Raw genomic sequence first — 14,361 nt, forward strand, 5'->3', positions numbered from 1 at the left:
TAGGGCGTGACCAAGAACCATTCTACCGAAGGCTAAGAGACTAAGTCTTGTTGTTCCCCTATTCTTTTTGCAGATGTGATCGCTACCAGGAAGGCAGTTTTAAAAGAGAGACTACTAATGTTCATATCATCTGTTGGTTCACATGGGTGCTTACAAAGTGCATTTAGTACTAGGTTAAGATCCCAAGGAGGGACAGACTTCCTTACAGAAGGCTTCAGCCTCTGTAAAGCTCTAGAGAACCTAGCTATCCAGGGGTGGGTAGATAGGGGAAAGTAAAAAAAATAAACTAAGGGCGGAGATCTGCTCCCTCAGAGTTCTAGATCTAAGGCCCTTCTTGAAACCTGTCTGCAGGAAATCAAGGATTTTGGGGATAATCATGTGAGATGTATCTACTGATGATTCTCCGCAATACATGCAGAAGTGCTTCCAAATTTTGTTGTATATAGCAGAGGTCACGGGCTTTCTGCTCGCTTGAAGGGTAGAATTTACTTCATCGGACAATCCTCTTGACTTCAGGACCTGCCTCTCAGGCTCCATGCTGAGAGTTGAAGACTGTCTGGGTTGTGGTGAAGAACTGGGCCCTGGGGGAGGAGATCTTTTCTTCTTGGAAAGAGGATGGGGTCTTCTTCTGTCATTTTCCTCAGCAGAGGGAACGAACTCCTCTTCGGACAGAAGGGCACCACCAAGAAAATCTTCGCCCTTTCCTTCTGTCCTTCCCTGAGCACCCTCAGAACCAGAGGAAGAGGTGGAAATGCATAGGACAGCCCCTCTCCCCATGGCTGGGACAGTGCTTTGACTCCTGCTGAACCGTCTAGGGGGTTTAGGGAAAAAAACCTTCTGACCTTCACATTCTCTCTGGCTGCGAACAGATCCACTAGTGGCACCCCCCTAGCACTGACACAGCATAATGAACACTTCCTCGTTCAGCTCCCACTCCGTGGGGGATAACTACTGTCTGCTCAAGAAGTCTGCCACCTGGTTTCTGGGCCCCCCTAGGTGTATCGTAGAGATGGATAGAACCATTGCCTCTGCCCATTTAAAGATCCTTTTGGCCAGGTGTTGCAGTGCAGGATGTTTTGGTCCCCCTTGATGATGTAGGAATGCCACCGCCATCATGTTGTCGGACAGTATCTTTATTTGTCTGCCCCTGACCATCGACTGGACCCAAAGTAGTACCTTCCATACTTCATACAGCTCCCTGAAATTCGAGGTCCTGAATCTCATCTCTGGACTTCATTCTCTTTGGAAATATCTCTCTTCTACATGGCTGCCCCAGCCTAGCTGATTTGGGTCGGTGGTGACCACGATGCATGGGGAGAGAATCCATGGAACTCCTGCCTGGAGGTTTTCTGGAGCGATCCACCAACGTAAGGATTCCGTAACTGGGAGGGATAGGGGCATGACTTTGTCCAGCGATCGTTGACGTTTGTCCCAGGCGGATAAAACTGCGCCCTGAAGATCCCAAGAGTGGAACTGACTCCACCGTACAAAGGGGATGCAAGATGTCATTAGTCCCAAGATTCTCATTGCTTCCCTCATGGAGCAGCGGCTTCCCAAGTCTTATAACAGAGTTATTTTATGTTCAATGTAAAAATATGTTGCATAGAGAAAAAATTACCGCACACTCAAAACTGGTATGATGCAAGAAGGTATATGTCAAATTTATTTAAAGTAACAAAAAAAGTTGCCTCATAGAGAATAGAAACCCAACGTTTCGACCCTCCCGGGTCTTATTCATGGGGTTACTTGTTTTTTTTAATATATACACACAAGTGGCAAGAGTAGAGGATGGGCGAGCTGTCTCTTTAGTGCATATCCTTGCTGTATAGCCAGTGAGGGCCTAAGTGTCCCTGGAACGAGGAGCTCCAATAGAGTGGTGGTCACTTCTGTGGTGAACCTTACATGTCCTGTGTCCCGTGTTGCTGGATCAGCGGTGCTCCCGCGCCCTGCTAGTGGAGGTGAGTCACTAGCAGGGCGCAGGAGCCCAATGAGGATAAGAAGGACGTTTTCCATGGTACTGTCAGGATTGGTGAACTGGAAATTAACTTTTTCATGATATTCTAATTTTTTGAGAAGCACTTGTATATATATACAAGTTACGTGACCTTGTTATGTTCAGGGCTGGGTGATCATCGTGACAAGTGGTGGCTGGAAGATGTTGACATGAAGGTCTGACCAGATGGAGAAGAAGCAACAGAAAATGTCTGTAATCAGATGAGACAGGAGCGCTAAGTCACTGGATGTAAATATAATTCTGTATCTGTAATATATGTCTTGTTGTAATTCTGTTATTTGTAAAAATAACCTCCCTTAGGCCACATTTTCACATTCGCATGAAATGTCCGTGTGCTTCCAGATTAAGGGTGTCACGTACCAGAAACACGTTGATGCTTCAAGGACTTATCTATCATAACAAAAAGAGGTGCAGGAGGGGGTACATGGAAGTGATACGTTCCCGCCTGTTGTAGGTTTGGTGAGAACGGAACCATTAAGGAATCCGTCGACCCTCTGTAATCTGACGAAAAAGATGTCAAATAAAGAAAAAAAGAAAAGTCAAACCTGTGGACTGAAAGTCAGAGCACATGTGCCTCCTTCTGACGGTCATCGGTGCAGTAGGGGGTACGTGGAGGCGACACTCCACGTTCCCGCCTGTTATTGGTTTGGGGAGATCGGAACCCTAAAGGGATCAGTCGCCCCCCTGTAATCCTTGAAAAAGATTAAGAATAAAAATTAAAGATAAAAAATTGTGGTCTGAAGACCAGACCCATGTGCCTCCTACAGACACTAAGCATGAACTGGTTCGGCTGGAGCCAGTGTGTGGGTGTATACTGCAGAGGAGGAGCTAATCTTTTTGTGTTTTCTTAGTGTCCGCTTCCTAGTGGCAGCAGCATAACACCCATGGTCCTGTGTCCCCCATTGAGGCGAAGTAGAAAATAACATGGCTCTAGAAAAGGAAAAAGTAATAAAATAAATAAAAGAGTAATACAAAAAATTTATTAAAAAATGGGTATGTCCTTAAGGGGGTTGATGGACAAGTCAAGGGAACGTTTTCACACTATTTTCGTGTATAAAGGTGTAGCCCCCAGACAGAGTGCACTTCAGAATGTGAATATAGGCTTTGGTCTCAATTATGCAACCTCATTTTGTTGTTTATTTGTTTACAAGTTAAAATACAACTTTTATTTCAATGTGTTGGATCTATTTTGGTCCCTGCAAACTTTTTTTACAATCTGTGTCATCCAGTAATTTTGTTTGTCAAAGCATCTATTATCAACTGCTCAGTGGAGAATGGACAGCACTCAGATGACTACACTGATGACATCTGAGTGTTACCTGTTTTCTCACAGCCACATTCACTTAAATGGGAAAATTTGCTGTACAAATCAAATGAAAACCAGACCTCTACTTTTTTGGCTAACAGCCTCAGGCCATGTTCACACTTTTGTTAGCGAGTTTTCTTTTCTGTTCCATTTTAGGAATAAGCAAACAGGATTCATGTTCAAAACAAGAACTGCAGTTGCAGAGATCGTCTAAACTACAGCAGTATGACTGGATATTCAAATGAGACTATCACCAGCAGGAAATACAAGCAAGGGCAAGATATATAAAGCTGCACCCAAAACATGATAGGACAGACAAGTGAGAAAAAAAAACACCTGTTACCCTAAAAGGACTGCAACAAGGACAACAGAAACTAAAACACACAGAGAACAGGTGTGTCTGCTGTGGCTCGGTGACCAGAGAGCTTGATCACAAGAACACTAGCTCAGAAGTTCGAACCCAGATGCATGACAACAGGACTCTGAACACAGAAGATTCTTTTCTAAAGAAGAGAGACAATTATATTAACTAAAAAGTCTTTTTTCTGTTTTAGTGATAAATAGAGATGGGCGAACTCGAACAGTAAAGTTCGTCGTCCATAAAAAACACCTACTGTTTGGGCACGGACACTGAACACGGACTTCACCAGGAAGTCTGTGTTACTGTTCGAGTTTGGCTGCCCGAACACCGGGTGTTTGTCATGCTGTCATGTGCATGACAGCACGGCAAACACCGCTTCTGATCAGTGGTGAAATCATCAACACCGGTCAGAAGGCCGGGGTTCCCACGCTGTCAAAAGACAGCGGGAGCGCTCAGCTGTGATCAGAGGTATAAAGTTTACCTCCGGTCACAGGTATCAGCTGATGGGACAACTGCTCCCATCATCCGACACCTGCTGCCGCTAATGACAGTGAGAACAGGAGCGGCGGATGGGAGTATTCTTCACCCGCTCCTGTGCTGTAAATAAATAATTTAAAAAAAAAAAGGCGTGGGTTTCCCCTATTTTTGATAACCAGCCAGGCAAAACTCACAGCTGGGGGGTTGCAACCCTCAGCTGTCAGCTTCAGCAAGGATAGTTATCAAGAATAGAGGGGTCCCCACGCCGTATTTATTAATTATTGTTTTTGACAAGCAAGCTTGCTAAAGCAGACAGCTGGGGGCTGGTATTCTCAGACTGGTAAGGGGCCACGTATATATTGCCCCCTCCAGCCTAAAAATAGCAGCCCGCAGCTGCCTAGAAAAGGCACATCTATTAGATGCGCCAATTCTGGCGCTTTGCCAGGCTCTTTCCACTTGCCCTGTAGAGGTGGCAAGTGGGGTTCATATTTGTGGGATTGATGTCACCTCAAGCCCAAGGCTTAGTAATGGAGAAGCATCTATAAGACACCTATCCATTACTAATCCTATAGTTATATGGTAAATAAACACACAGCCAGAATAAAGTCCTTTAACCCCTTAGTGACAGAGCCAATTTGGTACTTAATGACCGAGCCAATTTTTACAATTCTGACCAGTGTCACTTTAAGAGGTTATAACTCTGGAACGCTTTATCGGATCACACTGATTCTGAGATTGTTTTTTCGTGACATGTTGTACTTCAAGTTAGTGGTAACATTTCTTCGATATTACTTGCAATTATTTATGAAAAAAATGGAAATATGGCGAAAATTTTTAAAATTTTGCAATTTTCAAACTTTGTATTTTTATGCCCTTAAATCAGAAAGATATGTCACAAAAAATAGTTAATAAATAACATTTCTCACATGTCTACTTTACATCAGCACAATTTTGGAAACATTTTTTTTTTTGTTAGGGAATTATAAGGGTTAAAAGTTGACCAGCAATTTCTCATTTTTACAACACCATGTTTTTTTTAGGGACCACATCACCTTTGAAGTGATTTTGAGGGGTCTATATGATAGAAAATAACCAAGTGTGACACCATTCTAAAAACTGCACCCCTCAAGCTGCTCAAAACCACATTCAAGAAGTTTATTAACCCTTTACGTACTTCACAGGAACTAAAACAATGTGGAAGAAAAAAATGAACATTTAACTTTTTTTTGCAAACATTTTACTTCAGAACCATTTTTTTTAATTTTCACAAGTGTAAAAACAGAAATGTAACCACAAATTTTGTTGTGCAATTTTTCCTGAGTACGCCGATACCCCATATGTGGAGGTAAACCACTGTTTGGGCGCACCGCAGAGCTTGGAAGTGAAGGAGCACCGTTTGACTGTTTCAATGCAGAATTGGCTGGAATTGAGATCGGACGCCATGTCGCGTTTGGAGAGCCCCTAATGTGCCTAAACAGTGGAAACCCCCCACAAGTGACACCATTTTGGAAACTAGACCCCCCAAGGAACTTATCTAGATGTGTGGTGAGCACTTTGAACCCCCAAGTGCTTCACAGAAGTTTATAACGTAGAGCCGTGAAAATAAAAAATCGCATTTGTTTTCACAAAAATGATTTTTTCGCCCACAAATTCTTATTTTCACAAGGGTAACAGGAGAAATTAGACCACAAAAGTTGTTGTGCAATTTCTCCTGAGTACGTCGATACCCCATATGTGGAGGTAAACCACTGTTTGGGCGCACCGCAGAGCTTGGAAGTGAAGGAGCACCGTTTGACTTTTTCAATGCAGAATTGGCTGGAATTGAGATCGGATGCCATGTCGCGTTTGGAGAGTCCCTGATGTGCCTAAACAGTGGAAACCCCCCACAAGTGATACCATTTTGGAAACTAGACCCCTTAAGGAACTTATCTAGATGTGTGGAGAGCACTTTGAACCCCCAAGTGCTTCACAGAAGTTTATAACGTAGAGCCGTGAAAATAAAAAATCTCATTTTTTCTACAAAAATGATCTTTTTGCCCCCAAATTTTTATTTTCACAAGGGTAACAGGAGAAATTAGACCACAAAAGTTGTTGTGCAATTTCACCTGAGTATGTCAATACCCCATATATGGGGGTAAACCACTGTTTGGGCGCACCGCAGAGCTTGGAAGAGAAGGAGTGTCGTTTTACTTTTTCAATGTAGAATTGGCTGGAATTGAGATCGGACGCCATGTCACGTTTGGAGAGCCGCTGATGTGCCTAAACAGTGGAGACCCCCCACATATGACACCATTTTGGAAACTAGACCCCTTAAGGAACTTATCTAGATGTGTGGTGAGCACTTTAAACCCCCAGGTGCTTCACAGAAGTTTATAACGTAGAGCCGTGAAAATAAAAAAAATCGCATTTTTTCTACAAAAATGATCTTTTGCCTCCAAATTTTTATTTTACCAAAGGTAACAGGAGAAAATGGACCCCAGAAGTTGTTGGACAATTTGTCTTGAGTACGCCGACACCCCATATGTGGGGGTAAACCACTGTTTGGGCGCATGGCTGAGCTCGGAAGCAAAGGAGCGCCATTTGACTTTTCAATGCAAAATTGACTGGAATTGAGATCGGACGCCATGTCGCGTTTGGAGAGCCCCTGATGTGCCTAAACAGTAGAAACTCCCCAAAAGTGACCCCATTTTGGAAACTAGACCCCCCATGGAACTTATCTAGATGTGTAGTGAGAACTTTGAATGCCCAAGTGCATCACAGAAGTTTATAATGCAGAGTCGTGAAAATAAAAAATATATATTTTTTAACAATAAAGATTTTTTAGCCCCCAAGTTTTTATTTTCACAAGGGTAACAAGAGAAATTGGACCCCAAAAGTTGTTGTCCAATTTGTCCTGAGTATGCTGGTACCCCATATGTGGGGGTAAACCACTGTTTGGGCGCACGGCAGAGCTCGGAAGGGAAGGAGCGCCATTTTGGAATGCAGACTTTGATAGAATTGTCTGCGGGCGTTATGTTGCGTTTGCAGACCCCTAATGTACCTAAACAGTAGAAACCCCCAACAAGTGACCCCATTTTGGAAAATAGACCCCCCAAGGAACTTATCTAGATATGTGGTGAGAACTTTGAATGCCCAAGTGCTTCACAGAAGTTTATAATGCAGAGTAGTGAAAATAAAAAAATATTTTTTTTTCCAACAAAAAGATTTTTAGCCCCCAAGTTTTTATTTTCACAAGGGTAACAGGAGAAATTGGACCCCAAAAGTTGTTGTCCAATTTATCCCGAGTACGCTGATGCCCCATATGTGGGGGTAAACCACTGTTTGGGCGCACGGCAGAGCTCAGAAGGGAGGGAGTACCATTTGACTTTTTTAGCGCAAAATTGGCTGTCGTGTTTGGAGACCCCCTGATGTACCTAAACAGTGGAAACCCCCAAATTATAACTCCAACCCTAACCCCAACACACCCCTAACCCTAATCTCAACCCGATCCATAATCCTAATCACAACCCTAACGATAATCACAACCCTAACCCCAAAACAGTCCTAATCTCAACCCTAACCATAACCCTAATCAAAACCCTAAATCCAACACACCCCTAACCCTAATCCCAACTCTAACCCTAACTTTAGCCCCAACCCTAACTTTAGCCCCAACCCTAACCATAACTTTAGCCCCCGTCGTCACAAAAAAAGTTCAATGTAACCTTTTTTTTGTACGTCGCGTCCGCCATTTCCGCGCATACGTGGCCGTAACTGCATCTGCTGCCCACGTTGTGCACAATTTTCACAACGTGCGTCGGTACGTCGGGCCGACGCATTGCGACCGCCCCGTACCGACGCAAGTGTGAAAGAAGCCTAAGGCTACTTTCACACTAGCGTCGTACTCGGCCCATCGCTGTGTGTCGGGCCGACGTACCGACGCTAGCGTTGTAAGCGCCGCACAACGGGTGCAGCGGATGCTGTTTTTTCAACGCATCCGCTGCCCCATTGTGAGGTGCGGGGAGGCGGGGGCGGAGTTCCGGCCACGCATGCGCGGTCGGAAATGGCGGGCACGTCGCACAAAAAAGTTACATGTAGTTTTTTTTGTGCCGACGGTCCGCCAAAGCACGACGCATCCGTCGCACGACGGATGCGACATGTGGCAATCCGTCGCAATGCGTCGCTAATGCAAGCCAATGGAGAAAAAACGCATCCTGCAAGCACTTTTGCAGGATGCGTTTTTTCTCCAACGACGCATTGCGACGGAAGCCAAAAAACGCTAGTGTGAAAGTAGCCTAACCCTAACCCTAGCCCTAACCCTAACCCTAAATTTAGCCCCAACCCTAACCCTAACTCTAACCCTAACCCTAACCCTAACTCTAACTCTAACCCTAACCCTAACTCTAACCCTAACCCTAACTCTAACCCTAACCCTAACCCTAACCCTAATTTTAGCCCCAACTCGTCTTCTCCTGCCGGCCGGCAGATGGCAGCAGATGGCGGGCGCACTGCGCATGCGCCCGCCATGATGAAAAAGCCGGCTGGCAGGAGAAGACAGAAGAGGACCCAGGGACACCGGGTGAGTATGTTAGGGTCCCCGAATCCCCCTATTTCTCTGTCCTCTGATGTGCAATCACATCAGAGGACAGAGAAATAACTGATCGCTTTTTTTTTTTTTTGCGGTCGCCGGTAAACTGTTAATTACCGGCGATCGCAAAGCAGGGGTCGGTGCAAACCGACCCCGATCATGTTCTTTGGGGTCTCGGCTACCCCCGGCAGCCGAGACCCCAAAGATCTTCCGGGTGCCGGGCGTACTGCGCGTGCGCCCGCCATTTTTTCCCGGAAAAAAGATGGCGGCGCCCATCGGGAGCCACGAGGATCACCGGGGGAGGTAGGTAAGTATTGGGGGGCTATTGGGGGCCATCGGGGACCACATTTCTCTGTCCTCCGATGTGCGATCACATCGGAGGACAGAGAAATTAAACGGCAAATCGCGTTTTGTTTTTTTTTGCGACCGCCGGTAAACGGTTAATTACCGGCGATCGCAACTCGGGGGTCGGTAAAACCCCCCCGAATCATGTTCTCTGGGGTCTCGGCTACCCTCGGCAACCGAGACCCCAGAGAAAATCCGACTCTGGGGGGCGCTATTCACTTTTTCCACAGCGCCGTTAATTAACGGCGCTGTGGATTAAGTACCCTCAGCGGCCGCCGTTAAAAGGCGTATCGGCGGTCGTTAAGGGGTTAATTGAAAAAAATGACACAGACTCCTTTAATAATCTCAATTAAACCATACTTACGACTTCGCCTAATTCCACCGAATTAACTGCTGCGAGATCAGTGACTGGAAGTGACGCCATCGAGGCTACCTACGGTCACTGAGGCTCCTATCCCAGCCGGGCTGAACTGCGGAGACCTCGTTGACATCCCCGCTAGCACTGTGAGAGTTTTTCCCACAGTGCTAGCGGGGATCTCACAGAGGTCACCGCAGATCAGCCCGGTTGGGATAGGAGCCTCAGTGACCGTAGGTAGCCTCGACGTCACCGTTAGTCACCGACGCTGCGCTCGCAGCAGTTCATTTCCCAGTGGTTTTCAGCCTGGACGGTCGCATCTTGGCACCGTCCAGGTTGAAAACTGTTTTTCCCCCAGACATAGATTACGGTGCGGGACAGAACGATGGACAGGTATGGTATATTGTTGTTTTATTAATTTTGGTTTACTACAGGAGAACGAGGGCTTTGGTGGAATTTTGCGAGGTTGTAAGTATGGTTTAATTGAGATTATTAAAGGAGTCTGTTAGATTTTTTCAATTAAATAACTTTTTTCTGGGTGTCTGTGTTTTCTTACAATGTGACTATGGGGTTAGTAATGGGGGCGTCTTATAGACGCTTCTCCATTACTAACCTCGGAACTTGATGTCACCGGATAATACAAAGGTGACATCAACCTCCCCAACTATCACCCCACTTGCCACCGCTACAGGGCAAGTGGGTAGAGCCGGGCAAAGTGCTAGAATTGGCGCATCTAATAGATGTCCCTTTTCTGGGCAGCTGCGGGCTGCTATTTTTAGGCTGGGGGGGTGGCAATATCCATGGCCCCTTACCAGCCTGAGAATACCAGCCCCCAGCTGTGTTTTAGCAAGGTTGGCTGTCAAAAATGGGGGGGGACCCCACGCCATATTTTAAATTATTTATTTAAATAATTAAAAAATTTGACATGGGGACCCCTCTATTCTTGATAACTAGCCTCTTGCTGAAGCTGACAACTGAGGATTGCAGCCCCCAGCTGTGAGTTTTGCCTGTCTGGTTAACAAAAACACAGGGGAACCCATGATGTTTTTTTTTTAATTATTTATTTACAGCGCAGGAGCGGCTGATGAATACTCCCATCCAATGCTCCTGCTCTCGCTGTTATTAGCGGCAGCGGGTGTAGGATAATGGGAGCAGTTGTCCCACCAGCTGACACCAGTGACAGGAGGTAATCTTTATACCTCCGATCACAGGTGAGCGTTCACGCTGTCTTCTGACAGTGTGGGAATCGCAGCTCTATGACCGGCAGGGATGATTTCAAAGCCGATCAGAAGTGGTGTCTGCTGCGCTGTCTTGCACATTATAACGCAGCAAACACTGGATGTTCGGGCCCCCCATTAAAGTGAATGGGATGTGGGTTTGGGTACTGTTCTGGTACCCGAACACGAACGTTTTGTAACTGTTCAGCCGAACCTGCCACACCCGAACATCCAGGTGTCCGCCCATCTCTAGTGATAAATCAATAGGTGTAAAATCCACATAAAAAACCTAATTATAACAGAACCTAAAAAATTCTACAGATAATTATACCATCCAGCGACTTCTCGGCATTTAGTGGTCACTACTCACCTGTGCGGTTATCTGTAGGAATCTCCTCTTTACACCACTCATCACCCCTCACATATGTCTCTTTAGTATTACTATGGGCCAGATCTTCACCCTAAATATAATATTGGAAAAGTCACTGAAAGATGGAGAAGTTGCATAAATTGAGTTAAAAAAAAAAGTAAATGGCAACCAAAAATGACATCATAGTGCCTTTGGCAATTTAAATGGTCATGTTCCCAACTGGTCAGTCAGAATAAGGGTATGTGCACACAGTGTATTTTTAAGGGGAATTCTGTCTGGAACCCATCTGCAAAACGGGTCTGCAGACGGCTAAAACACATCGTGAGCACATACCCTAAGTATGCACATACCCTTTATTAGGTAGTAAAGTCCCCTATACACATTAGAGTAATGTCAGCCTAACCTGCTGATACCAAGGGGTATCACTGACAGTTTAATGTGTATTGATGCCTCTGACTGATGACGTCAGTGTAGATAATGTCTGACTGCAGAATACAGATCCTGTTGATATATCTGGCCTCATACAGACAGTTGTATTTTTAGTCTTTGTATTGTTCTTGTGTGCGGTGAACAGCACACTGACCCTATAATGATCTTGTATCAGTAAATTAAAAATTACTAAATCAACATTAATACAGGATGAGAACCAACATCAGGACATGCATTCATCACCAGAACCACCAGCAGAATATAAATACAGCACCAGGAGTCATCAGTACATGAATACAGCATCAGAACAACAAGCAGTACATGTATAGATCACCAGATCCATCATCAGTACATGTATAGATCACCAGAGCAATATTTTAATGCATCTCCACTTCCATTGTCAGAACATAAATACAGCACCGGAATCATGATCAGTACAGGAATATAGCACCAATCTTAGTACATCAATCTGGCGAACAGTTCATGCAGCATTATGTGCATATGCTATTTAGTATACTATGGCTGTATTGTACAGTATAAACGCATTTTACCAGTCACATTTCATGTCTCCCCTATTTCCTCATAGATTGTAAGCTTGCGAGCAGGGCCCTCACTCCTTTTGATATCTGAGTTATGCTTATTCTGTAAGGTCTTTATTGTCTGTACAAGTCTCTCCTAAAATTGTAAAGTGCTGTGGAATATGTTGCTGCTATAAAGATAAAAAATATTATTATATACACAAACATTTAATAAATCAAATTCATACGGGAGTACTTTTTTAACATTTGGGGACATCTAATATGCTTTTTAAGCCTTTTAATATTGAGCAGATAGGTGCCGGTCTGGGTCCTGAGACCCCACCGATGTCCTGTTCCGGCTGAAAACATACAAAGGTGAGGACAGTGACGCCACGACTGATTGGGCGCTATCGTCATGTGTTACATAACTGCATGAGAGCCCCGGAGAGAGCGGGTGCCGACACTGCGGGAATGGCGACGCCATGTGATGGGAGTATAGGCTTTACTATGTAATGGGGGTGAAGCGAGGGGTATGAGAAGAGGTTGTCCAAGTAGTGGACAACTTCTTTAAATATCATTCACACATTATTAATCCACCTACACCAACCTTAAATTTTGAAGTTGAATGTTTATATATAATCACAATATTCATAGTATAGCCTTGATAACATTGCAAGGAGAATAACCACAAGGTCGGTAGTTTTTTAAATACTGGTCCTGGCTAATATAGCACCAAAGCCTGTGTTGGAAGTCGCTCGGATCACTCACTCTTCCAGTTTTAATAGAAATTCATCACTTTATTTAATACTACACTGCGGGATCATAGGTCTCATTCCACACAATGAAGATCAAATCTGGAAAGTGTCAGTGTCTCTAATACATTGTCCATTCAATGTAAAATACTGGTGGATAAAACAAGACTGAACACAAGACCTTCACAGCCTTCTACACATCATGGGGGAGATCTCATGACACCTTCTCTCCATCTACCTGATGATCCTGAGGAACATTGGGATCTTCTTGTTTACAGTCCTGAGGAAGAAGAGGACGGGGACATCTCTCTGGTGTTGTCCTCTCACCGGATAGAACTGGAGGAAACACATACAGGGACTGAATTCATTCTTTACATACAGATAATTATAGGCCGTGTGTATTTAGTCCTGTCTATTACCTGGTGATGTGAGGGGCTGGGGAACCTCCATGACGTCCTTGTACAGATCTTTGTGTCCTTCTACATACTCCCACTCCTCCATGGAGAAATAGACGGTGACATCCTGACACCTTATAGGAACCTGACACATACAATGATACCGTCATCCCCCGATCCCTCCATAGTGTTACTGTATAATGTCCCAGCATTCCCAGCAGTGTCACCTCTCCAGTCAGCAGCTCAATCATCTTGTAGGCGAGTTCTAGGATCTTCTGGTCATTGATGTCCTCATGTATCAGGGGGTGAGGTGGAGGCCCCGTGATTGGGCTCAGGGGTCTTCCCCATCCCTCAGACACAGGGGCCTGACAGCGCTCACTAGAGGTCTTCTTCATTACTGTGTAATCCTGGTTATGGAGAGACACATTAATAAACCTCACTACAGACATTCCCAGAGTCCTCACCTCTCCAGATCTGTCCATCTGTTATTCCCATAGATAAGAATGATGTAATGTGACGTCATCAGAATCTCTCACCTCTCCAGTAAGCCGGAAGAGGATCTCTAGGGTGAGGTGTAATATCCTCTCCGCCATCTTGTCCCTGTCCCTCTCCATCCTTGTAGGGTCACTCAGGAGAATTCTCTTATATAGAAGATCTCCACTGAGAGGATCCGATATTGTAGGGACCTGAATGGGGAGAAGAGGACGATGTAACATCATAAAGATCCCATGAAGGAAACCTCCGGAGCTGTTACCGGCGTCACATGATCACTACATCCAGTCATGGCCCCGTCCTGCCCCCGGTATAACACACAGTCCCATTATAGTCACATACAGAGATGTATCACAGGCTCAGCACTGAGGGGGTTAATGTCCCCTGCGCCCAGTAATGGAGAATCTCCAGCACCTACCTCCACCTGCAGAGCCGCACACCACATATATGGCTGCTCTGTGCGCACAGGACCTGTGATGAGGTCACAGGAGGGGAGGAGTCAGGGGTCACATGATCAGGGGCCTCAGTGTCTGCAGGACTCTGCTGTGCTGGTTGTCATGGTGCTGGATGAGGGGAAGTTTCTGTGTGGGGTCAGGAGGGGTTTACAGGGTGGATGTAGCAGAGTCGTGCGTGTATATAATGTGTATGTAGCAGAGCTGTGTGTCTCTATCACATATATTCTGCAGTTTATACATGGTGTAATATACAGTGGGGAAAACCAGTATTTGATACACTGACAATTTTGCAAGTTTTCCCACCTACA

The 14,361-nt window shown here is 45.1% G+C and overlaps 2 protein-coding genes across 2 annotated transcripts in view; both read right to left on the reverse strand.

Moving 5' to 3' along the window:
- Positions 1–14,076, reverse strand: part of LOC143767285 (gastrula zinc finger protein XlCGF66.1-like) — a 32,604-nt gene extending 18,528 nt beyond the window's left edge. Inside the window, exons 1-6 of the mRNA XM_077255502.1 lie at positions 14,017–14,076; positions 13,643–13,792; positions 13,334–13,513; positions 13,131–13,251; positions 12,950–13,047; positions 11,013–11,103 (exon numbers count right to left, since the gene is read on the reverse strand). Coding sequence (XP_077111617.1) covers positions 11,013–11,103; positions 12,950–13,047; positions 13,131–13,251; positions 13,334–13,513; positions 13,643–13,792; positions 14,017–14,043 — 667 coding nt within the window. The 5' untranslated portion in view covers positions 14,044–14,076. The remainder of the gene's footprint in view (positions 1–11,012; positions 11,104–12,949; positions 13,048–13,130; positions 13,252–13,333; positions 13,514–13,642; positions 13,793–14,016) is intronic.
- LOC143768146 (uncharacterized) overlaps positions 1–14,361 on the reverse strand; it is a 350,260-nt gene that overhangs the window by 315,240 nt on the left and 20,659 nt on the right. The window lies entirely within an intron of this gene.

Source organism: Ranitomeya variabilis, chromosome 4, assembly GCF_051348905.1.
Source record: "Ranitomeya variabilis isolate aRanVar5 chromosome 4, aRanVar5.hap1, whole genome shotgun sequence".
Taxonomy (NCBI): domain Eukaryota; kingdom Metazoa; phylum Chordata; class Amphibia; order Anura; family Dendrobatidae; genus Ranitomeya; species Ranitomeya variabilis.